The sequence below is a fragment of the Vigna unguiculata genome, chromosome 3 (genome assembly GCF_037176805.1).
Source record: "Vigna unguiculata cultivar grain cowpea cultivar isolate G323 ecotype 2 chromosome 3, ASM3717680v1, whole genome shotgun sequence".
Taxonomy (NCBI): domain Eukaryota; kingdom Viridiplantae; phylum Streptophyta; class Magnoliopsida; order Fabales; family Fabaceae; genus Vigna; species Vigna unguiculata.
Genome location: NC_140794.1, coordinates 1,952,649 through 1,979,500, shown reverse-complemented (window position 1 = coordinate 1,979,500; position 26,852 = coordinate 1,952,649). Strand labels below are relative to the sequence as shown.

The 26,852-nt window shown below is 30.6% G+C and overlaps 3 protein-coding genes and 2 pseudogenes across 5 annotated transcripts; all 5 read left to right on the top strand.

Annotated features, from left to right (window-relative positions):
* Nucleotides 1–7,185: 7,185 nt before the first annotated feature.
* On the top strand, nt 7,186–10,820 carry DER1 (DERLIN-1). Its single transcript, XM_028059769.2, has 7 exons — nt 7,186–7,342; nt 7,708–7,843; nt 8,592–8,665; nt 8,793–8,886; nt 9,661–9,789; nt 9,902–10,062; nt 10,450–10,820. Exons 1-7 carry the CDS (start codon nt 7,326–7,328, stop codon nt 10,580–10,582), a joined length of 744 nt encoding a protein of 247 aa, XP_027915570.1. The 5' UTR covers nt 7,186–7,325; the 3' UTR covers nt 10,583–10,820.
* A 1,343-nt stretch (nt 10,821–12,163) lies between these two features.
* On the top strand, nt 12,164–13,179 carry LOC114179455 (profilin-4). The gene is made up of 3 exons (XM_028065800.2): nt 12,164–12,440; nt 12,512–12,649; nt 12,851–13,179. The coding sequence occupies exons 1-3, from the start codon at nt 12,312–12,314 to the stop codon at nt 12,983–12,985; spliced, it is 402 nt and encodes a 133-aa protein (XP_027921601.1). The 5' UTR covers nt 12,164–12,311; the 3' UTR covers nt 12,986–13,179.
* Nucleotides 13,180–16,976: 3,797 nt separating this feature from the next.
* Nucleotides 16,977–18,706, top strand: LOC114178861 (profilin-1-like). Its single transcript, XM_028064986.2, has 3 exons — nt 16,977–17,236; nt 17,622–17,759; nt 18,308–18,706. The coding sequence occupies exons 1-3, from the start codon at nt 17,114–17,116 to the stop codon at nt 18,440–18,442; spliced, it is 396 nt and encodes a 131-aa protein (XP_027920787.1). The 5' UTR covers nt 16,977–17,113; the 3' UTR covers nt 18,443–18,706.
* A 2,318-nt stretch (nt 18,707–21,024) lies between these two features.
* LOC114176024 (profilin-1-like) lies at nt 21,025–22,620 on the top strand (annotated as a pseudogene). Its single transcript, XR_014994064.1, has 3 exons — nt 21,025–21,299; nt 21,521–21,647; nt 22,301–22,620. The product of XR_014994064.1 is annotated as a profilin-1-like (transcript).
* On the top strand, nt 22,476–24,606 carry LOC146887415 (bifunctional riboflavin kinase/FMN phosphatase-like; annotated as a pseudogene). Its single transcript, XR_014993870.1, has 6 exons — nt 22,476–22,497; nt 22,557–22,718; nt 22,804–22,899; nt 23,013–23,171; nt 23,249–23,334; nt 23,440–24,606. The product of XR_014993870.1 is annotated as a bifunctional riboflavin kinase/FMN phosphatase-like (transcript).
* The last annotated feature ends 2,246 nt before the right edge of the window (nt 24,607–26,852 follow it).

Here is a 26,852-nt window from a genome sequence, read left to right as displayed (position 1 = left end):
GGTGCATGCTTGCTTCTGTTCTGTCATAATAATAATTCTCCTTAATAATATACACTATAATTTATTAATGTCTGCCATGATAAGAATCTACATAGATACTCTTACCATAGACTAAACCTTATGCAGAGGAAAAAAAAGGAGAAGTCAATTATTCTAATTAAATACTCATTGAAATAAATACTAGGGAGAGATTGGTATATTAAATTAGTATATATATTTTTTACAATAATGAAGTTTCTGGATTTTTCTCTGAAATCCAATTCTCGAATGAGAAAAAAAAAAAGATACAGCACATTCAGATGTCAAGAAAATAGAAAATAATACACTGGTAAATGTAGGGTCAAAGTGTATCCACTGTAGTCACCAGTTTTTTCCTGAAGTAACCGATGGGTGGTTTCTCATTCTCATCACTTCATGATTGTGGAACAGTTTTTCTGTTAACAAAAATAATGATTTTTGTTGTATTAATACACAAGTTTATTTTAGTTAGTTATGAGCATTTAAAAATATATATAATTTTCTTTGTTAATATATTGACTAAAAAATCAATTATAAAATTATACATATATATATAACTTTTAAAAATTAAAATTAATACCAAATGCATTTTTTTATCTCTTACAAAAAAAAAAACATTCTGATGGGTGGTGTTATTTTTTTTGGGGTGCAAAAACTAAAAAAAATAATAATTGTTGTGGGGACAATTGCCTCGTAGATATATGCATGTGGATCCCTCGCAGCTCACGCCAACCAACTATGTTTGAGTTAAGAGTGAAATAGTAAAGAGAGAAACAATAGAAATATACAATTGTTTAGATGAGAGAAAGCTTAACTTCTTTAAATTAATGAAATAAGGAATAGAAAATTAATAAATTATTTAAAATTTTGGTCTACAAATCAAAATTTAATTTTCCACTACGTTATAAAAAAATATTATAATTCGAAATCCAAAACGTGTCTAAGGGAATGAAATAAGGGGTAGAAAAATGAATTATATAAAACAATATCGTTATCCTGATTAAAAATGATTTTTACTGCATTATTTTCAAGAAGTAATCATTACTTTTAAAAATGTTTATTGATTATTTTGAAGTAAACTCATGGTCACTTTCCGTTCAAAATTTCAGAATTTAAGTATTTAATTCATTACATATATGTTTTTGCCTAGGTTAAGATTTTATTCATGCCTTTCTAAGAAAATTACAACAAAGTTATATGTAATATTTTTGCGTAAATTATTATCTTTTCAATCTTTGAGCTGATCTTCGCGAATGGTTCTCCAACTATTGCATCATTTATCCGTTTAGAAAATCCTTGTTATACAATTTTGAATTTTCAAGTTTGAATTAGTGAACTTTTCTTTAATATTATAAATGTGTAATTCTTTTCGTCGTTAAAATATAACTATTTATTGACATAACTGGTTTATATTTGTGGTCCTTCTGACACGAAAAACCAAAAATGCATAAGTAATATTAGCGTATGTGTCAAACGCTAAGTTATAATGTTATTCCGAATCACGTTTACAAATTTTGTTAAACATTGAAGTGAAATTCGAAAAAAAAAAAACACTAAAAAAATATAATGTTTGAATCAAGTTTAATCGAGACAAATACAACTAAAATTGTACAATTATGATCTTGAGAACGAAGAGATAATCAAATTTTTTTATTGTGTGATAATTAATTTGACTATCTTTTAATAAACGAAGAGAATATTAAACAACAATATGTGAAAGGAACATTTTCTCATACAATTGATGACATTCTTTCTTTCATATCTGGCTAGATATGAGTTCAGATGAACCCAGCACAGGCTGGATCAATCATTCACGATGCTTTTTTTTATTATTATTTATTAATCGGAGTCAAGTCCAAGCGTGATTATTCTTCATTAAAGATTAATTTGGTAGAGGATTAAGAATAAACAACCAAGTTTAGGGATTTGGTCCTAAACTGAACAAATGCATGTCCTTATTATTTGAATATTTTTGTGTAAAAGATTGGCATGAAGTGATGAATGTAGGTGTAAAGTTGTGGCTGAAATTTGTGTCTGAAATTTTGGTGAATGAAAGAGAAAGTGAAGTGGTGGCAGAGAAGCAGGGATTGTTCCTTGTTTGGAGTGAGAAATGAGAATGAGAATGAGAAAGGGATGACACCCTAAACCAAGCTGTTTTTTGACCCCACCTCGCCCACCTTTCTTCTCATTACATTCATCACTTTCTTACGACCAATACTCAACATCCTCTATATCTTCTAACTCTATCCATTATTATTTCCTTTCCTACTTACTTTTCTCTTTCCATGATTCAATGGAAAACAATATATGTTTTTCATTCCAGCTAAGATCTTTACCATCGACATACGATTAAATAATTTTTCAAAGTTTTGATCCAATTTAATATTTTAATTTTTGAAATGTGTGAATTTAGATTTTTTATGTTTGGGAAATAGAGAATATTTAAAATGGAAAGAAGAGTCTAGAAACAAAATCTTTACATTTATGGGAGCGATTTTGAACCAATCAATGATACATGATGCATTGCAGGTCTATTTTATAAACCATGTTTTGATTCCTAATATCATCTTCATCCATAATTGTGTTGCAAGTCTTGGTGTTTTAATTTTGATTTGGCCATTATTTCACAATCAGTTTTGATTTGATATTTAATTTTGTTACCGTGAAGAGCTCTTTCTCATCTATAAATAGATGTCATTTGCCTCCTCCAAGACACACCACTTGAGCTTTCATTCTCCTCTTCTATATTTTTTGTTCTCTTAGTTCTTCCTTTCTCTTATTATTCCGGATATAATTACTTACTCGTTTTACTTAATGTTTCAAATGTGTTTTATGATAATATTTGAGTTGTTTACACATTTGATACATTCTTAACTCAATACTAACTGAGAAACGTGTTTGAAATTTCATTGAAACGTCAAATAAACTTAATAAAATTTAGTTAAAATGATTAAATCTATGTATTTTTAAAATTGAAGGACTAAATTGGTCAAAAATATCAAAATAATATTTAAATTTTAATGAAAGTTAAGGAAAACAAATTTTAACCCTAATTTTAAATACCATTCCTTCCCCTCTCTCTCTTTTTTCATATATTTTTTATTATTTCATTTTATTTGCCTTTGGAAGTAAATTTATTTTTAAAAAATCATGTAGGTGAATAAGATAGAAACCATAATGTTTCTCATTTGATTTTTTTTAATTTTGACTTATTCTTTTTTTACCTTCCAACCATTAATCTTTAATTTAAATAGTTTTTTTTTTGCGTACTTTTTGTTTTTACTCTATCAATTCTTCGTTGATAATTAATTTGTTTAAACCAAAAAAATGAATAAAAGATATTTTTATTAAATGTAAACGTGGAGGAATATGGGAATAATATCACCTTATTTCAAATATTGATGTTGATATGTCATCTTCTCTTCTATTTTCTTTTTAAAACCAGAATTTGACTACTTTTTTAATTAATATGCTTATTTTTTTCCAATTAATTTAAATTCTCAAAATATAACATTTGATATCAAAATTCAACGTATCTATATTCAAATGAACAAGTAAATTTAAATAAAAACAAATGGTTTCATCTAGTTAAATAATCCAAAATATTTCATATGCTATTATGATATCAAACCTAGAGTTCAATCAATTTGGCAAGTTTATCAACTATTAAAAAAAATAGTTTTCAAAACAAAAGTTCTTACTTTTAATTTTTTTTAATTTCAAGAAATTCAGTGAGAAAAAAAGAATTAGAGATATCTTAACTTCTTAAATGGTTTAAGTAACCTTAAGTTACGCACTATACCCATTAATACTTGTAATTAGGATAATAATATTTTAATTTATTGTTTTTGATCATTTTTAATTTATTATTCATATTAATTTTAAATCATCACATCATATTATTTAAAAATATTAAAATAGATAATTAAAAAATATTAAAATAATAAATGAAAAATGAATAACAAAGAGAGTAAATCAACCGTTTTTAAGAGTACATAAGTCGGTAATTATAAAAAATGACATAGGACATTGTTGAAGTGAAACAAACAAGTGAGTATTACCAATTTCATTGGTTGAACTAGATTGAAGTGACGCATGTTAACTATAATGTATATCCTATACTATGCATTCATTACAACAATCAATCATGTCTTTTCAGTGGACAAGTACTTCAATTCAATTTATCCACACACAAAATTAGAGATAAACTTTCAACCAGTTCCAAAATAGAAAAAAAAAGGTTTTGTAACATCCATAATATTTTGATCAAAAGATTGCCAAATTATTATTCAAAATTGAAGGGGGAAATTTGTAAAATTCAATCCATAATAATCTAAATCTATAATAATTTTATTTAAATAAATTTATTCCAAATCTGAATTTATACATTTGAATTTTAATTAAGTTCAATCTACTTAATTAAATTTAATCAGAATTAGATTTAGTTATCGTTTATATTTTAAAAATCTAAAATTAAGGTACATCTAAATTGAATTAAGATAGTTTAAGATAAGTTAGAGTAAAATTGTTTTAGATTCTAGATCAATCAAAGTCAATTTGAACTGAAAATTGAGATAAATTATCTTAGATCGAAAATCGAAACAAGTAATTTCGAATTAGAGTTTAGTTGAATAAGTCTAAATTTATATTTTATTGAATTTAATCTTATTAACAAAATTACATTCGATCTATATTTGATATAATTTAAATATAATTTATTTGATTAACTAAGAATTGAAAAATCCAGTCTACTGATATTGAAATGATTGTGGTGTGAGAAGAAAAGCAGATGAATTGCATAGGAGTGTGTTATTGAAGTTGATCCCTTTGTTTTGATTGGTGACTTTTGCACTTTTTTGAGTTCGTCTTTTTCATTGATCCCAATTGAAGCCACCGGAGAGTGAGTGAGCATGAGTAAGATAAATGATAAAAGCATGGGGCAAGCGTGTTGGTGCTATGTGCTATTCTCTTTCCTTTTCTCTCTGCTTTATTAATGTTTGTTGCGTTTCTACGCCACCAAAACTATGATCCTTTCTTCTTCCTGCATACACTCACACATACACTTTCTTCACCAATTCCTATCATGCTATTAATTAATTGTGTGAATCCATTGCATGGAAAAACGCCAACCATATACTATATGCTCAAAATGTTACAACTTACATCATTTTTCGACTTTGTTGCTTTATGGGTGTACCATATAATTATCATCTTATTCTATCTATCTCTTTTTTTGTTAAGTAATAGAAAGAGGCAAGCTTGGATTGAAATGGAATGAAGTGCTTTAAGTGTATGTATTATATGTGATTGATCTATATACTTTTTTTTTTAATTTTATTTAATTCGACAACACTTTAAAGCTACAATATTACATACTACTAAAATTAAAATAATTTTTCAAGTCAATTTTACTAATGTATGGAATTTTTTAAAATATTGCTAATGTCATTTCGTTTGAAAAAAAATATTAAAAGTGAAATCAGTTAGGTTTTTTTTTTATTTGTTCTTTATATTTAAAAATATTATTGCTTTCATGTATTAGCTGGTTGTAAGTATAGGTCTAAATTAAGTATAGGTCTCACATTTTATATATTTGAGAAAGTTGAATAGTTTATAAAGTAAAAAACCATCAACTCATTGTTTTGAGGTTTTGTATTATGAGTAATATCAATCATTAATTTGAGTTAGACTCATATCTTATTAATTATGTGGTTCTTCAGTGAAATCACTCTCCTAGTTGGATTTATGGTAAAATTTATTATTAAACTACTATTAGATCATTCATAAATATATAATATCTGGATATGTTTGATCATCTAAGTAATAAAATGTATCAAAATTTCACATTATAGTATATAAGTGAAATTCGACCTTATTTTCTAAACCCTGCTTTATAAGAGAAAATTATACTTTAACTCCCATTTTTTTGGCTCTCATCATTTATTTCCTAACATGACTTATGAATAATTGATTAATGTACCACTATCTTTTCTTTTGAAATAATCAATGGTCCACATTAAGTCACATCAAAAAGTAAATGATGAAAATAAAAAGATGGTAGTCATAATATCTTTATAGTATCATTGTGCTAATAAAATTGAATTGAAAAGTAACTTTTATTTGATTGAATTTTAATTGCATAACAAATTTGACTGTAAGGTTTTTATTTGCAAAATACTTTTGTAAAGTATTGCTACATTTAACTTTTAAATTTGGATATCAATACTTATTTTTACACTATTTTTTAAAACTTGATCCATATATAGATATCAACGTGCATAAATGATGGATAGAATAAAAAAAATCAAATTTAAACGACTAAAATGGGATCTAATTAAATTAAAAAAAATATTTTATAAATTAACTTATTTTTTTAAACTACCTAAACAACTTATACGTTATTAAAAAAAACCTTGTATTTGAATCAAGATTAATTTTTTCCAATTAGTTTATAATTTTCTCAAAATAACTAATAAGCTACTAAAAAAGTCTTGGCAATCACTTGTAAACTGCAGATGCTAAGCTAAAAAATATGTAAGTTGTGTTATTCACTTCAAAGTGTTTGAAAAAGATAATAAAATACTTGATAAAAATAAAATGGCATAAAAAATATATTTAATAATTTTATAGAAAAACGAATTTCAAATAAACAAGCGAGGATAAAAAATAGTAACTAACAAGCTAGTTTATTTTCATAAATTACTAATTTGTGAAAATGTGTTAAAAATTACTAACTTGAATTCCTTTCTTAATAAATTTAAAATTTTGAACTAATTTATAAGTCAAGAAAAATAACTTTGCAAATATATTCGAAATCTCTTTAAAAATTCGTAATCCATGACTCAATGAGAACATCTAACAAGACCATTAGGTACACCATCACTACTCTTGTAAAAATCGAAAATAATATAAATTTTAATCCTCGAAAATAAACATTACGTGTATTTTCCTTCACTCATAATAAAGCAATGAGAACACTTTTTAAAGCATAAGTGAAGCAATTATAGCGATTTTTTATCAAGACTTTTTATTGCCCAATAGAACAATTTGAATTCAAAGTTGGGGGTGCAAGAAGAAATTCGGGGGTTGAGGGATGAATTTGGGGGGTTCGTGAAGGAAAGACATTGAAAGAGTAAGCCTTCAAATGGCCCATAAAATTTGGGCCATGTGAGGCTTCGACGGTCACGTGCGAAAAGGTTGCACGGAAGCTTCTGGGTCTCAGGGAGACGGTATCACAAGGAAGATCTAAAAATCTGAATTCCAAACTGGAGTCAGAGTTCTGTTCTTATTTTCTTCCTCAGTACGCAATGTCTTCTCCCGCTGAGTAATTCTCTTCATCCTTCGTTTTTTTTTTTTTTTTTTTATCGTTTTTCAAATAAAGATAATGTTGATGAATATTTTAATTCTTGTTCGTTTGACCTATCAAACTTCTACTGTCGAATCATTGCCAACTTTAATCCATTTCGTTACTTTAAGTCGATTAAGAGGTTTTTGATTAATTTTTTCTCTTTCGCTAAACCTAATCTGAGCAATTTCCAGCTTCATTAGTATCAGAAATATTCAGTTAAGCGTGCTATTACAAATTCTGCTTTCATTGATATTCTTGGATTAGGTGTAGAAATTTTCTTGGAAATTTTTATAATTGCTTCAATCACTTTGTTTAATACTTCAAATGTTTCATGCTTTCAGTTTTTATCACTCTCTTCCGCCAATAACCAAGGCATATGGCACTGTTTGCGTGTTGGCTACTGCCGCTTACCATCTTGGATTATATAAGCCAATTCATATTGCACTATTGTACGAACAAGTGTTCTACGGTTTTCAGGTGAGAATTCCTTAATATCATTGGTATCAGTATCAAAGAAAGAGGAATGTGCTGTTAATCCTCTTGCCAAGTGTTGCACTCATTCTCTAAAGCTTCGCTTTCGATATCCCATTCTGTGCGTCTTTGATGTGAAGATTTTTTTAATTTTTTTTATATATAAGACAGATTCAGTATCTTTTTGTGTTTGTCAGTTGCCAAATTGAAAGAATATCATGGAGACATACTTGGTTTTAATCCTAACTTTTGTTACATAACCAGATTTGCAGCCAAACACTGCCTTCCAATTGCCAACCAGATTATGCCATATTTTCGTGAATGTTTGTTTATCATATCATGTGCTGACATACTTGTATTTTTGAGGTCAACATTCCATTCATTGTTATTTATAATTGTGCCATGTGTATCGAATGATTGTATGGGTTAAATGGAGTGCTCTCCACTTCCTTCTAGACTGATATAGGAAATTTCTATGTTATCTGTGGCATCCCCCCAATTCCTTTTTGCCATATTTTCTATGTAATCTGGGCACTACATTACATTATACTGCTTCTTTAAGTAGCAATGGTTTAATCTCTTGGCGACTGACAGGCCGCCAATTACATTAAGCAGTCAATTAGAGTTTTATTGTTGAAGTCTGTGATTTTTCCTTAAGCTTAACTTGCTGTTGACAATCTTTTGTAATAATCTTAGTTTGTTCTTTTCCCATTGACCGATTTAATAAATCTTTTGTACTTGCCATGATATGTAGGTCTGGAGGTTATTCACAAACTTATTTTTCCTTGGACCATTTTCTATCAATTTTGGGATCCGTCTCTTGATGATGTAAGTAATTGAAGAATAATTTGTTACATCAATTTCTACGTTTCTGTATATCGAACAAGCAGATTATATTAAGTGTTGAGGTATATTTTACTTCATCTGAATTGGTTCATATTCTTATAATGTACAGATTAAGGTACGGTGTCCAACTTGAGAAGGGACCATTTGACAGACGGACTTCTGATTTCTTGTGGATGATGATATTTGGTTCGTTTGCGCTATTAGTATGTTTATCCTCCAGATATCTTTTTCATCTTATGATTGCTAATGTGACATTTATCCTTCAAAATGCTGGAAGATATATTTTGTAGAATCTATTCTAGTGGTTCTGGATTATGAACTGGACAAGAGATAACAAAACTTTAATTTTTTGGGGGTAAAGATGATGGGCAATTGATATATCCAATCTAATTTGTTTATCTGTGTTCCATTTGGCCATTGTGCCTGTGAAAGCTATGCTCCATTAGTCTTTAAGAATTTATGCATTAGCATATGTCACATCTCAAAACATTTGGTAATCAAATTATATTTGATTTGATTTTAGTGAATGCAAAGTTAGATGGATAAATATTCAGATCGGTGGTTCATTTATCAAATGAATGATTATTCTGATTGATTATCCGAAATGATCAATGGTAAGTGAAGATTAGTTGCTAATTTCGTATGAGATTACTGTTAGTTGGAGAGAATCTGTAGGAGACTGAGGAATATAAATTCTGTTAGGTAGGATAGGAAGTGTCAATGAAGGCTTGAATGTTCTGTACATAACCACTTGGTTCAGTGGAGAAAGGGATTTGGGAATTTCAGAAAATATCTGGGAAGTTAATTTTGCTGATACAAAATTCTGATTGAAAGATCACATGTCTGATTGTTGTTGAAATTGCACCAATTCCATTTCCCCACTTCTAGGTTCTTTCTTTCTAGTTTCATTTTTCACTTTGATATTCTAAGTCCTGACATCAGTTTTTTTCTTTTTAATTTTATTTCCTCAATTATAGGTTTTGTCTGCTATCCCTTTTTTGTGGTCTCCATTTTTGGGAGTACCACTTGTTTTTATGCTCCTTTATGTTTGGAGTAGAGAATTTCCGAATGCTCAAATCAACATATATGGGCTTGTTGCTCTTAAGGTATGTTTCACTCTTCTGTAAGTTAGCTTTGTTCTTATGCCTCTGCTGTATAAGCTCTAGGAGATACATCTTTTCATTGTCTGATAGGATCCACATCTTTTTGTTTTTCCAGGCCTTCTATCTTCCATGGGCAATGCTTGCTTTAGATGTCATTTTTGGCTCGCCTCTTATACCTGACCTCTTAGGTATCATCGCAGGACATCTATACTACTTTTTGACGGTGTTGCATCCACTAGCAGGTGGAAAGAACATTTTGAAGACTCCAATGTGGGTGTATCCTTCTAGTTTCCTGTTGCTTAGGGTGTTATTATGCATATGCTGTATTCATTTTTAAGTTTTTATTTATTTGATTTCTTTTTATTTTATAGTGTCTTGAAGCTTTATTCATTGGTTTTGTGAAGCTGAACCCAACATAGGAAGCACATCCTCCCCCTCACCTTTAAAAACCACCATTCCTTTCTAAACTCTTCCATCTAAACACATCAAAATTACAGGAATGGATCAAAGATAAACATTTAGAAACTTAGTAGTTGTTCCTCATATTGTTTTTGCTGCATTGTAGGGGGCAGGACCTAGCCATGGTCTTATTGTTTAGTCAATGACGTCTAACTCCTTATAATCGGGGGTAGCTCTGTTGTGTTCTTAACTATATTTTTTCAGACGTAAATTGGTTGGAAGGTGGAGAATTGGAATGCAACCGATTAGCCGTTCGCAGGCTGCTGCTAGTAACCCTCAGCAAGAGAGTGGCTCCGGAGTTGCTTTCAGGGGAAGATCCTATCGACTTGGTGGATAGATGTAATAGAGTGAGTTGTTTCGTCTTCTCTTATTGCTTATTGACACCACTGACAAATAGAGCTGAACATCAGTTGGGAATTAGAATGGGAGCAGAGTATGAACCTTGACTGTTCGTTGAAAAGCAAACTTTCTTTTGAGGTATCCTCATAATTTTCAATGTATTCTATGCGGAGCTTTTACTTGTAAGAAAGATTTAGTGAAGGTTTATCAATTAATCATCGAGTTTTCATTCTGAATTCTTTACTTTGTGCTCACTTTCAAGACGTCTATACTTTTGACGGGGGTTTTCTCCCTCTAACTTGCGCTTTGCATTTGTTTAGATTTTATCGTATTTTCATGTTTCTTAAATAAAAAAAGTTGCAACCAGAGCCGAATTTTGTCAGATTAAAGTCGATTTCGGATACTTGTTTGTCATTTAGTGACTACGGATTATTCTCGAGTCATGAATGTTTTCGGTGAGAACCCAATATTTGAACAGAGTTGCCAAGCTTTTTTCTAAATAGCTCTTGAGGTGGAGGTAGATTACACAGTGGGCCAACTTAACTATCTGTTAGTAATTTTTTATAACTTATTCTACTTTATTTAGGGGTTGCTGGTAATTATATTTAATCAAATTAAAATTTTAAGTCATGAAAAAAAAACTAGAGAATGATAAAAAAACTAAAAATATGATTTTATAAAACTTATCATTGGAACGAAATTTACAAAAACTCTAAATTTATATCGCATAATAAGAGTTGCTTAAAATAAAATAAAACCTAATAAGAAAGTTAAACATATGAACCTTCCATATTACATGTTTTAAATTTGTGACAAACTAAAATAAAATAAAAATGATTTTTATTTAAAAAATAAAAAGTATGTGTAAACAGAATGTTCTTCCCTTGAATAAATCAAAATGAAAATAATGGATTAAAAGTAGCAAAGAGGAAAAGAAGAAAGACAATTTCTTTGGCAGTGATAACAGTTTTGATCGTGCGTCTTATTAGTTTATTTATTTTTTTCAATAACAATTAATAATAGTGCAATATTTTACCTATTCGGCTAATTAACGTGCTTACCATCTCATACGCACTCTGTAATATCTGCATTTGTATTCAAGAAAATGATTAACACGTTTTACACTTAGTTATTTACAACTTCGACCTTCCAAAACATCTCATAAGTCTATTTCTTCTTTTTGTTAGTCGTAATTAACTATTTATTCGAACTTCTATTAATTTTTTTAGTATAAATAATAATATTAATATATAAAAAATTACAGATAATTAAACAATAAAAAAAATGTCCTCAAGTAAATGTTAGAACTCAGTTTCAAAGTACAACAATTTCATATATCTTTATATTTGTTTATCTAGCAGAACATAAACTATGTAGCATTTTATTGTTATATTCCGTAATTATTCATGAAAAAAAAATAAGAATAATAATAATAATTGTGAATTGTGATGGGTGAATTGGTTGATGAATCAGGTATCTCTAATATATTTGTGGACATAAAAGAATGAGAATAAGAATAGGAAAATAAAAAGCTTTGATCCTAAAAATAAGGAGAAAGTGAAGTTGTGGCAAGAATTGGACGGAGACAAAGAGACGGTAGAAGGAGCATGAACTTGCATCCAAGAATCGACGATCCAACCCTTATTTAAAACAAAATTTGAAGTTGACAAACAGAGACACAAACAAAATCACATCAGCATCACAACAACAAGAGACAAAGAAACAAAATGTCTTGGCAGACTTACGTCGATGAACATTTGATGTGTGATATTGATGGCACAGGCCACCATCTCACCGCCGCTGCCATCATCGGTCACGATGGCTCTGTTTGGGCTCAAAGCACTTCTTTTCCTCAGGTAATCAATCTTCTATTACCATCTATAAATTCTCTTCTCACAACCTCCTTATTTTGTTACTTCCTCTGTAGATTAAAGGCAGTGAGGTGTCTGATATCATGAAAGATTTCGACGAACCAGGTCATCTTGCTCCTACAGGTTTGCACCTTGCTGGAACCAAATACATGGTCATCCAAGGAGAGCCGGGAGCTGTCATCCGTGGCAAGAAGGTATTCACATCATTTACATACATGTTAGTTACATTTTCGATTCGAAAAAAAAAATATTTTATAATATATAAGTGAACATAAATAATACATTATAATAAGTTGATTAAGTCGATTCGGTAGAGTTGATTAAATATAAAATTTATCACTTCCTAAAATTTAATATGTTTTGAAGGCAGTAACATATTTGGTGTATTGTGGTAGGGATCTGGAGGAATCACCATAAAAAAAACTGGTCAAGCTTTAGTTTTTGGTCTTTATGAGGAACCTGTGACTCCAGGACAATGCAACATGGTTGTGGAGAGGCTGGGAGATTACCTAGTTGATCAAGGTCTCTAGATATACACATCATGTTTTGGAACATTTTTTATTTCTCGGATACTATACTTTATTATTTCTTTTTTATATTTTGAGTTGTATCTACTACATATCAACCCTAAATCCGGGAGTTGTTGCCAACAATAACCATATGAGAATTGAACAATTGTTTGTTGTTTGAATTTTTAAGTTATGATTCCCTTTTCTTCCTCTTCTCTCATGTCTCTTCTAAATTTTCATTGTATCTTTCTATCCTTTCTTCTCTCGTGGTTAATTAAGTTGGTGATAGAATAAACTTTGTGCAACATATCAGAAAGAAAATTATAACTTCTTTTGCATATATTTCAAATCATCTTTGTAATAGGTGATTTGAGTATTAGAGCATCAATGTCCAACACATGAAACATAAATGAAGAAATATAATGTGATGTGTTAGCGTTAAAAAGTGTCAAATATGTTTGTGCTAGGGGTGGACATGGATTGGATATTTAATGATCCAATCCACATCTATTTTAGATCCAAATAATTGGATTAGATTTTTGACTCAAATCCATTTTTTTAGTAAAAGTAGTTTGGATTTTTTTAAAATTCAGATCCAAATATTTGGATCAAGATTTAAATCCAATCCAAATATTTAGATCAAGTTTAAAATCCAGAATCCATTTTTAATAAAAGAAATTTAAATTGAATTTCTTAAAACTTGTGTCATTAAGGCCCGAATGACTCGGATGGGATCGACGACCCGGACGGACCCGACGACCCGGACGACCCAGACGGGCCCGACGATCCGAACGACCCAGACGGGCCCGACGATCCGAACGACCCTAACAGGCCCAATGACCCGAACGAGCTCGACAACCTAAACGAGCCGGACAACCCGAACGGACCCGAAAACACGAACAAGCTCGACGACGGGAACGGGCTGGACAATCCGAATGGGCCCAACGACCCGGACGGACCGGTCCAAATAGTCGGGCCCAATCGGGTAGTCGGGTACGTTCAAATCGTGGGGCCCGTCTGGGTCGTCAGGTACGTCAAGGTCATCAGGCCCGTCTGAGTCGTCGGGCCCATCCGGGTCGTAGGGCCCGTTCGGGACGTCGAGCCCATCTGGGTCGTAGGGCTCGTTCGTGTCATTGTGCCATCTGGGTCGTAAAGCTCGTGTAGGTCGTCAGGCTCGTCCGGGTCGCCAGGCCCGTCAGGGTCGTCCAAGTCGTCAGGTCTATCCGGATCGTCCAGCCCATTCGGGTCGTCCAGCCCGTTCGTGTCGTCGTGCCCATCCGGGTCGTAAGGCCCTCGTAGGTCGTCGGGCCCGTATGGTCGTCAGGCCCATCCAGGTCGCCAGGCCCGTCCGGGTCGTCGGGTCTGTCCGGGTCGCCAAGTCGTCCGGCCCATCCGGGTCTTCGGGCCCGTTCGGGTTGTCATGCCTGTTCGGGTTTTTGGGCCTGCCTGACTCGTTCGGGTCTTTGGGCTGCCTGACCTGTTTTCGTCATTGGTTCTGCCTAGTCCGTTCGGGTTTTCGGGTCCGCGTGACCCTTTCGAGTCTGCCTGACTCGTTCGAGTCTTCGGGCCCACCTTATCCCGTTCGATTCTTCGAGCCCGCCTGACTCGTTTGGGTCATCAGGTTCGCCTGACCCGTTCGGATCTTCGGGCCTACCTGACCCGTTCAGTTCTTAGAGCCTGCTTGACCCATTCGGGTCATCGAGCCCACTTGGCCCGTTCGGGTCTTCGAACCTACCTAGCTTGTTCGAGTCTTCGGGTCCGTTTGGCCCGTTTGGATCTTCGGGCCCACCTGGCTCATCAGGTCATTGGGCCTGATCAACTCGTTCGGTTTGTCGGGCCCGCCTATCTCATTCATATCTTTAGGCCCGTCCAACCTCTTATGGTTGTCGAGCCTGTCCGATCCGTATAGGTCGTCGAACAAGACCCATCCAATTCTGAATTCAGCATAGTTCATCTCAACCTTTAGTCTAACCCAACTAAAAATTTAAATTGAAAATTTGGATTGAATTTTTTGGATTATCCATATTTAAAAATCTTGATTTATAAAATGGATATTCAATCCATAAGATATATAAAATGTAAATTAGATTGGAATCTATATCCATTAAATGGATTTTAAATGGATTAGATTTTTAATAAAATGGATTATAAATAGAGTGGATCGAAGCAAAAGTGGATTGGATCAAGAAAATTAAATTTTTTGCCCACCCCTAGTTTGTACCCGTGAGATCATGAATTTTAACAAGACTAAGAGAACTTAGCAAAAATTGTTATTCCATCTTAGTTCTCTCTAGAACTAATTACTCTCATTAGAATAAAAAAAATGAGCAACCGACTTTTTATCATAGTTCTAACTAAAAATTTAGTTTCTTACAAGCACTTTTAATTTATTACTGTATTTTAATTGTAGGTGAGAAAATGTATATATAAAAGAAAGAAAATCTAATTAATATAAAAAAGAAGAAAAAATTGTAATTACTTAAGTAATGTTTTATATTATTTTCGATTAGTTAATTGTGAGATTCAATTGCATTGATATAAACAAAATAAAAGTGTGTGAAGAAAAATTAAGAATCAAATAAAATTCCAAGAAATAAAATAGGTAAAAATAAATAAATAAACAAATAAAAGATTACTTTAACCCAATTAAGTGGGTGCAATATATTTTTGTATTTATATTTTTCAATTGAAACATTTAATTATATTTTCAACTAATTACAACAAAATAAATTTGTACTCACAATAACGTACTCATCTTCTCCATTTTTATCTCCATTTTTAATGTGACAATTTTAAATCATAACATAAGCATATATATATATATATATATATATATATATATATATATATATATAAATTAACAATATTAATAATATTTTTATAACAATTATTCAATTTAAATATCAATCATTATTTAAATATTTTTTATATATTTTGTTCTATTTACAGTATCTATTTGACTTAGTTGTTAGTGTAGCTAAATTATTTCACAAACCATCACGTTCATTTGGAAAATGGAAAATAAAAATAAATATTAAGAAGCAATACAGGTAGGTAAAACATAATAATTTTTAAATTTACAAAAACAAAGCAATAACTTAAACTGAATAAGATTTTCTCATACAAAATATGATATTAAAGTTTGTTATTCAATTTCTCTATCCCCATAGTTAAGTAATTTTGTAATAAACAATTTTACTATTCAACTATGCATAAATATAAAAAATCATTGTTAATATGTACAATAAAATGCACATTCTTTCACTCCATTAATAACAATCAACAGTTTTTATTGTCTCAATAAAAATCGAAAAGAATTAATTAATAATTTATATAAATTAATTAGAATAATTATTGCACATTAATTAATATAATGAATTTATATCTGTATCATAGGATTTAATCTTAAACTCATAAAATTCAAAATCTTAACATATGAATATATTTTTTATTAGTGTTTATCACCACTGCAGAATGAATCATGCTGATAAATTATAAAAATAGTATAATTAGAACGTCGCTACTTGAAAAAGAAAGCTGACTGAAAAAGAAAAAGTTAGAAGTGATGGTGAACTCTCAATTCCAAGTTTTTCTTTTTCTTTTTTAACGTCTAATATCATATTTATTAATCTTAAAATATTAAAAATAAATTGTATACTCACGGGTAACTTGAAAAACAAATCAGTAACCACTGTTTTGTAATAAATTTACTATTTGCTATTTATTATTTTCAGCAAAATATTAATTAATTGCCTTAAAAGTTTTTACAGACAGTTTTGTTAAACTCAATTAATAATAAAAGATTTACCTATTCTTTAGAATGCGTTTTTAAGTTTGAATTCTATGATAATAATAATTTTAACCATTAATGTTTTATTTAGTAATAATTATAATTATAATTGCTCATTTCTAATAAAGTGCTGCCAATAATAAAATAAGATTTTTTTTTTCTTATCTGCCAGCCCGAAACAGCGAAAATAGGGTAATGAAAAGGGCATCTGCGTAATTTCAAGGTGGTTGCACCCATTTATATATGCATATAGTTCCGTGGAATCAACGCAGCCAAGAAAAGAAAATCCCAACCCATTCTCTGAGCGAGCACTTAAACACTCTAGAGAAAATTCTAAGTTTGGAGAGAAAATCAGAAGCATGTCGTGGCAAACTTATGTTGATGACCACCTTCTCTGTGAGATCGAAGGTAACCGCCTCACTCACGCCGCCATCATCGGTCATGACGGTAGCGTTTGGGCTAAGAGCGGCAGCTTCCCTCAGGTTTTGTTTGTTTCCATTTTTGTTCACTCTTTACTCAATTCTTAATATTGTTAAGCTTAGATTAGCAGATCTATTATCACTCCTCCTGCTAATGAAATGATGATTAACATGCAACACAGTTCACTGCATGATTCTGTAAAGTTAACTGATTAATGACGTGTTAATTCTGAGTATGTACTTTTCAGCAACAATTATATCTTAATTCTAAAATAATGGTTTTTTTTAGTTGAGTTTGATGTGTGAGTGATTTGTTGATTCACGAGACAAAACAGATGGTGGTTGAATCTAATTGCTAGAGATCTGTATCTGTTTTAGTTGATCTGTTTTTGTTTGTGGTATAATAATAATAGTAATGATGATGATGTATGGATGTTTACTCATTTAGTACAAGCCCGAGGAAATCACGGGGATCATGAATGACTTTAATGAGCCCGGAACACTTGCTCCTACTGGATTGTACATCGGTGGAACTAAATATATGGTCATCCAAGGTGAACCCGGCTCTGTCATTAGAGGCAAGAAGGTAACCACTCTTTATTATCTCTGTTTCATTTTGATTGCACAGGTTCATATCTAGGATGATGATGATGATCTGGACTATGTGATGACAATGATGCAGTTTCTGTGAATATATGTATTTTTGTATGTTTTGATTGTGTAGATTGTTAGAGTTAAAATCAAGCAATAGATTGTGGATTGAATTTCCATAGGTATTATTGTATTATTGTCAAAACTATGATCTAGTCTAAATTTTACATTCTTTTATTTGGGTTGATGTTGAGGGTGAGATCAGCATGGGTTGAGCTTGCATATGGTGTACTGGAGTAATTTATTTATGCAGTTGCATCATCCATCTAATCTTTTAGTATCTGATTTATAAGCACAATATCTAGTGTCTAATATCTGCTATTTATCCATGTGATTGTGAATTGCTTATCAATCAAGTTATAATCTACAAACAAATGCGTGTTCCAGTGTTGTCTAGTGTAATGGTTGCCTTTAATTCAATGTAATTTAGTTTAGTTTAATTCAATGTAATATCAGACTCTAATTATCTGTCCCCATTACCAGGGTCCCGGTGGTGCTACTGTCAAGAAGACCGGTTTGGCCTTGGTCATTGGCATTTATGATGAGCCCATGACTCCAGGTCAATGCAACATGATAGTTGAAAGGCTTGGTGATTACCTCATTGAACAGGGTCTTTGATCCCCTCTTTATGACTTGTTATGGTGCATATTTCATTGGCTTCTGCACAAGTTTTTTGCATCGACCTCGACTGGAATGCTTTGATTGCAGTTTAATAATCTCGTGGGTGTCAAAAGTCACGGGATCTGCGTGTAGTGAAGAAAGTGTTTGATGCTTGAGAAATGATGACTATATGGTTGTACTTTTTTTAGTGGGTACCTGTATACATTACAGTGCTTTTAAAATTTTAATGCTATGGTATAATGGTTGGCATATTTATCAAAATGTTGCGAATTCTTGTCTTTCTGGCAAAAAAGCCTTTAATATTTATACTTTCGTACTCCTATTTGCGAATCGCTGATAATAATCATGATGACCAGGTGGACATGTTCAACCTTTGGTAACTACAATAGCCTGGTTTATGGTGCTGAGATTGAAAGTAGTTGGGACTGGTCCCATTGTTTTTTTTTAGAAATAAATTAGATAAAAAATGTATTTGAAAATCTATCAAGTTGTTTAAGTCAAGCTTTAGTAAGTTGAAACACTACGGAGATTTCCCTCTCTATCGATCCAAGCCCGTAGGTGAAAACCAAATTTTACATGTTTTAACTTTCTTACAAGTGAAAAAACATTTCTTATATCTTCACTTTTAAAAAGTGAAAATGAAAAATGATGTGAACACCAACCAAAAGAGATTATTTTTCTTTGTATAATAATATAGAATCAATTATCTATAATTATGTATAAAAGGAATTTTCTTTTATATATATATATATATATATATATATATATATATATATATATATTTTAATTTTAATTTTGGTAACCGTTTTTTTAAATTAAAATAACTATATTTTTATCTTCTAAATCACTGTTAATTTAAATTTAATTATTTTTAAATTAAAATATTTATTTCACCATTTTATCATTTTAAATCATAATTTATTTCAACTTAGTTATCTTTTAAAATTAAATTAATTAATTACATAGAAAGGTGAACATATGTAATGTGTTTTCACTGATATAATAAAAAAAAGTATCATTACAATTATTACTATACATAAAAAATTAAATAAAAATATTTTTGATTAATTTATTATAAATAAATTTACTTATTTTATATGTATTTTTTTAGTTAAAAAATAGTTGGGTTTAAAAATATGATAAATCAAAAACAATAGTTAGTTAAATTTAAAGAAATAGTAATTTGTTGGACAAAATTGATAAAATAATTAATTTAACTTAAAGAATAAAGTTAGGAAATAAATGTAATACGAAAAATATATCATAAGACACTTCAATATAGATAAGACAAGTAAATGTATATTACACAAGAAAAAAGAAAAGTACATTCAATTATTAAGATATCCAGTTATTAAGATGTAAAGTAAAGAAAAAAGAAACACTTATTTCTACTTAGAGTGCATGAAATACATCCATCATCAACAAGTTTTTTAAACTACAAGAAGACATTCAAAGAGTTTTAGTTGTTCAATAACAAAAAAAATTCTTTATAACAATTCCTATCTTTAAAGTCTATATAAAGCAATTTAAGAAAAATAAAAAGAATGAGATAAACCACCTTGTACAATGCAAAAATCCTATTATTTTCTTTTATAAATAAAAGGCTTTAGAAGAAACATTGTTCATGTTTAGTCCAACAAGTTAGAAGAGAAAACATTGTCAACAAACTATCAACCTGTGTAGTGACTAGTGATCAGTGATCACTTAACTACAAATATCTTATCTTATTTGTTTGGTAAGAAAATATTCGGTTATCATCTAAGTGACTATTGTTGAAAGAATACTTGTGTAAGTCATGGGTGACTTGTGAAAAAAATACTTGTTTGAACTATAAGTAATTTGTAGAATGAATACTTGAATGGTCAAGAATGACTGAGAGGAAAAAGAATACACAGATTGAGTAAAAAATGACTTGAGTAAGGTTAGACAGGAGTAGTTAATAGATGAAAAAATATTCAAATTGAGTCAAGAGTTATTAAAAAAGTATTCAAAGGGTTTACCAATAATGAATACAAGTTTAAAGAATACTTCATAATTTGATTAGAAATAACTAGAGTCCAAAAAAATACTTCACAACATTACTTTGCTTAATAAAATTTAGAAGTAGATGTAACTATAAAAGTAAAATATGTATTTTCTCTCCTACATCTTTTTATATTGCATATTATTTTTGTTCACACTAACTTAGAAGGAAAGCCATGTTAATAACACATAATTAACACATCTTTAATTTGTTAAGTCATAAATTTTTTGTTGTAATCCATCATATACAATTGTAATAAATTAATTGCTTAATATATAAAATTATGGTCCGAACATGATCTATTTGACTATATTTATAAAAATGTCTAAAAGATTTTAAAATTATAATTAAATAATCTCTTTTATATTTTTATTTTATTTGCACAAACCCAAAAAGAAGCTAAATTTGTTTCAAAAATGTAATTAAACCTTTAGTGATGATAACAACATAAAATTTTGATTAATCTTAAGGATGATTAATACTATGTATATATAAAACTTAACCAATAACATACAAAAGGATATAAATTAGCATAGCTAACTCTTCCTCTAAAGAAGGCCGATTTACTAGTAATATATATCCCTAATTAAATTAATAATTACTTGAATTTGATGCTTACAAAGTTTTTTATGGAGACAATAGGGTAATGAAATTCAAATCGAATCACCAACCACTCTCAGCCAGAAAATCCCCAAAACAATCTGAACCATGTCGTGGCAAGCTTACGTGGACGACCACCTCCTCTGCGAAATCGAAGGCAACCACCTCACTCACGCTGCTATCATCGGCCACGACGGCATAGTTTGGGCTCAGAGCTCCAACTTTCCTCAGGTTTTTGTTTCCATCTTCACTTATTCTTTAGTTAAGCTGTTGAATACAACAACTGTGCTTTAATCTGATGTTGTCAGTTTTATGCGTGCTTGATTGATTGATTATATCTGATTATATGTATCTGATGCTCTTATGAACAATGGTGTTAACGGACCTGCTTTTGTTTTTGTTGGTCTGTTGTTATTGGTGATTTAATATTATGTGGGTTTTTGTTTATTTAGTTAAAACCTGAGGATCATGAATGACTTTAATGATCCTGGAACCCTTGCTCCCACTGGATTGTATATTGGTGGCACTAAATATATGGTCATCCAAGGTGAACCCGGTTCTGTCATTCAAGGCAAGAAGGTAACTACTTGTTATGATCTTTGCTTCATTTTGATTTCATAGGTTCATATCTAGTGTCAAGATGATATGGGCTATGTGATGACAATGTCGCAGTTTCTGTGAAGATATGCATTTTTGTATTTTTTACTGTGTAGATTGTTAGAGTTAAAATCAAGCAATAAATTGTGGAGTGAATTCCAATCATGTATTGTTGTCAAAACTATGATATAGTTAAAATTTCAGTCTTTTATTTGGGTTGTGCTTGCATATGGTTTACTGCAGTAATTTAGTTATGCAACTGCATCTTGCATCTGATTTTATTCGCATAATATCTAATATCTGATTTTATTTGCACAATATCTAATATCTCTTTTCTAAAGCGTTTCACATCATGTGAGTGTGAATTGCTTATCAATCAAGTTATAATTTTCAAGCAAATGCATATGTACATAGATACCTTTAAGCAGTGTGGATATTGTTTGCATCCTCTGAACAAGTAAATATTGTGTACCAGTGTTGTCTGATGTAATCGATGCCTTGAATTCAATGAAATTTAATGAACATACATCAGTTGCATTTCCTGCACACATGTTAGTGCAGATATATTCTTCAAGCATAGTTTATCCATTATAGTTGTAATATCAGACTTTAATTATCTATCCCCATTACACCAGGGCCCTGGTGGTGCTACTGTCAAGAAGACCAATATGGCCTTGATCATTGGCATTTACGATGAGCCCATGACTCCGGGTCAATGCAACATGATTGTTGAAAGGCTTGGTGATTATCTCATTGAACAGGGTCTCTGATCCCCTCTTATGACTTGGTTATTATCTCATTGAACTTTTCATGGCATTAAATCAAGAACAGTGTTGGACCTGATAAAAATCTTAGTTATGGTCCATTGAATTATTTTACATATATAATCAGTTTTATATATATATATATATATATATATATATATATATATATATATATATATATATATATATATTCCAAACCAGTTGCATATCTACACTACAGCAGATGAGGTGATCAGTTTCCTACTTGATCTGTAACTTGAAAAGTGGGGTCTGCCTCCCTTTGAAGATTGTAAACCCCAAATACTATAAGATAGTCCTCTTTGCATTTGTTATTGTTTCTTTTTGAACTAGTATAGTATTCTAAATTATTGCAGTGGTGGAGGGAACTTTGCCCTTAGATCCTTGGTATATTGGTGGTCCTATTGTCAAGGGATTTGGTCGTGGCTCGAAGGTACTTGGGATCCCTACAGGTTTGTACTTTGTTTCAACTTATTTCTCAAAGAATTTTTGGTCCATTTTACTGTCTTAAACATCTTTGGTGTATCATTATATTGATAGTAATATGAACTCTATTTTCTTCCAGCAAATTTATCGACAATGGGATATTCAGATCTCCTTTCAGAACATCCTACGGGTAACGGGAGTTTATTTTGGTTGGGCTGGATTGTCAGCAAGAGGTGTTTTTAAAATGGTGATGAGCATTGGTTGGAATCCATATTTTAACAACAAAGAAAAGACTATAGTAAGTGTTATTATCCACCCCTAACTATAACTATTTACCAATGAATTTTCATATTATCTTCTGCCTTTTTACTGTAGGAACCATGGTTACTTCATGACTTTAACGAGGATTTCTATGGGGAAGAACTACGGCTTGTTATAGTTGGTTACATATACGTCCCGAGGTATTAGCTGAATGAGTATTTTTCTTACAATTTATCTTTGTCATCCTTGTACTGTCCCCTGAATACTTATAAAGTTTCACTAAAATTGGGCATTGTGCACAACAGGCCAGTTTTCCCTCCCTTGAAAGCTTGGTAGCTAAAATTCATGAAGATCGCAGAGTTGCTGAAAGGGCTCTTGATCTTCCCTTATATTCAAGTTTTCAGAATGATTCGTATCTCAGATGCTCTTAGTACAACCTTTTTTATCTTACAGGTTCTTGTCTAAGAAATCCCAGGTGTTAATTGTTGTAAGCGCATAATACAGTTATTCCACTCAATAAGTTTGCATATTATACCCTTCTCACCCTATAATTTATATGCATCAGTGACATAATGCCAAGTGATTGTTAGATCAATGAAAGATTGCTTCACTATATTCGGTGTGGATTTTATGTGCAAGAGCAAGCAATCATGCCCAATACACAGAAACTGATATCCTTATTCTGTATGGGATTATCAATAATATTCCTATTGATTGGCCAAGTCTGGTAATTGACATTATGTTAACTGACATTATGCTAAAGGCCAAGAGATTTTCCTCCTATCCTCTACCTTACTCTCTCTGTTCATCTCCAGAGTTTGTGAATATAAAGGAATAAATGTATCAGGACAAGTTTGTCAAAGTCTGAATAACTCCAACAAAATAGCAGTTAGTGCTTGATGCTGATGAAGATGTAAATATGCCTCAAACTCAGGCTGATGAAGATGTACTACAACTACCCAGTATACTTGCTGGAAATTGATTGCACTAGCGCATCAACATCGACTTGGACCCAAGCTCACTTATGTCAATTTGGGTTCAATTCATTCAGCTCGACATTTAGTTGGAGCCAACTCAACTAGGCCTTCAGTAGGAACCAACTTGGCATGATCTTCGGTCAAGGACGGCTTGACATGTTTTTTGGTCAGGGACGACTTGACATGACTTTTGATGATGCTGACTCAATTCAACCTTCAATTGGAGCGTCTTGGCATGACCTTTGACCTAGCCTGACTCAGTTCGCCTTTTTGTCCAGCCTGACTTAGTACAAGCTTCCTCTCGGTTCAAGTTGGCTCAACTGTCTCAACTTGACCCTTGACACTAGACTACTTGGATTGACCTTTAATCCGAGTTGACTCAGATCAAACTTCGACTTTCAAGCCAATTTAACTTGATCTTTGATACAAACCAACTCAAATTGCTAGACCTTTTGTTATGCACAAATCTTATATTAGAGTCTTTATCATGCACAAGTCTTATAAGTATAATATAATTGAACACTTTCACATTATTTGATGTGCATGAATGACACATCATCTTTGTTAAGATTAGTATAAATATGGTTGCAAAATGCCGAACAATTAAAAGTTTATTTTGGTGTTTATAATTGGGATACTCTTTATTGATAGTTTTATTGGTTTGCCCCATTTATAATATAGAAAATTGTCACAACTTCATAGTTTTCAATATATGAAAAATGGTTAACACTTGGTATGATATGAAATATTTTTAATAATCAACTTTTAGAGTAATTAGTGTTGTGAATGTATGGATATTGTTAGAGAATAAGTTCAACATATTTTTATTTTCGATCTAGTGTTGATAACAGCTAAGTATAAAAGCATAATCATGCTTGGTTTAAAAGATAATATTTTAAATCAATAACAAATCATGAAAGATAAAAGCGTTTTGTTTGATACAACACAATGCGATCTTCCTTTATGTTTATCATGACATAAATGTGCTCATACATTAAGTATATAAAAGTGAGTTAATCATACAAAATGAAAACATATGCATATTACACAAGAAGAAGATTAGAATGTTGAGTGAAGAAGAAAATAACACTTATTGCCACATGGAGTGCATTAATTACATCCATCATGAACAAGTTTATTAAAAGACAAGACATTCAAAAGAGCTTAAGTGACTCAATAACCAAAAACAAATTTTATAAGAGTTACTTTCTTTAAAATCTATATAAAACAATTTTGAGAAGAATAACAATAAGATAGACCACCTTGTATAGTGCAAAAATGCTATTCAATTTTTTTGAGCTAATATCCAACAAGCTAGAAGAGAGAACATCAATTTTATGTACATCAACAAACTATTAGCCCTCTGGTGAGTAATCATGTGATCATTGATCACTTAACTACAAACATCTTAAAGATTGAATTTTTTGGTAAGAAAAAAATGCTTGATTATTATTTATAAGTAGTTATTGTTCAAAGAATATTTGTGTAAGTCATGAGTGACTTGTGAATGAACACTTGTTTAAGCCCAAAATAATTTATAGAAGTAATTCTTGAATGATCATGAAGAGTGGCTGAGAACAAAAAAGAATACCCAGGTTGGGTAAAAAAGGACTTGTAGAAAGATTACTTGAATATGGCCATGCATAGTGGTTAGAAGCTAAAAAAGTACTCAAATTAAATAAAAAATTGTTAAAAGAATACTCAAAGAGTTGACAAAAGTAAAATACAACTATAAACAATACTTAATAGTTCAGTTAAAAATGATTACGATTACAAAGAATATTTGTATTGTATTTCATAACATTATTTTTGCTTAACAAAACTAAATCAGTTGATAATTGATTTTTAACTGAACCTAATTATAAAACTATTTTTTTTCTTAATATCTCTTTATATGGCATTTTCTTTTCACACCGACTTAGAAGGTATGAACATGCACAATCAAAACATTATTAGTTTATTAAGTAATTAAATTTTGTTTGTTATACTCCATTAAAGAGAATTGTCATGAATTAAATACTTAATATATAAAATTATGGTTCGAATATTGTCTATCGATATTTGCAAACATGCCTAAAAGGTTTTAAAAATATACTTAAATCATTTTTTTATTTTATTTTTTCTATTCTTGCAACCCAAACAACAAAGAAAAATTTATTTTAAAAATGTAATTGAACCTTTATTAATGACAATATCATAAAATTTTGATCAATCTTAATGATGATACTATGTATATATAAAACTTGAACCAATAACATACTAATGGATATAAATTAGTACAGCTAACTCTCTGTCTAAAGAAGGTGGAGGACAACGTTTACAAGTGATACATATCCCTAATTACATTAATAATTACTTGACTTTGATTAAAAAAATAATTTTCTTTTATAAATTTTAATATTTGTACTTTCTATCTCTTCGTACTCTTTTTATACATGAAGTCTTGAATAACTTGTTAAAAATTTTAACTGATCATAAACATAACATATTTCTAAAAATTCGTCACATTAAATATAATTTTTTAATCTAACCTATTGTAATTATTTGTATATTCAAGAAGATGAGATGGTATGAATAGTTCATTATGTTATTTTAATCATAGTCTGTCTTCCTTTTGAATGGCTAGATAAAGTGTGTTTTATGATTCAACATTAAAATAAATTAAGTATATCTAGGGTAAGAAAACCACACATAACTGGATAATATTCAATTAATTTTTATTTTTATAGAGACTTACAGGG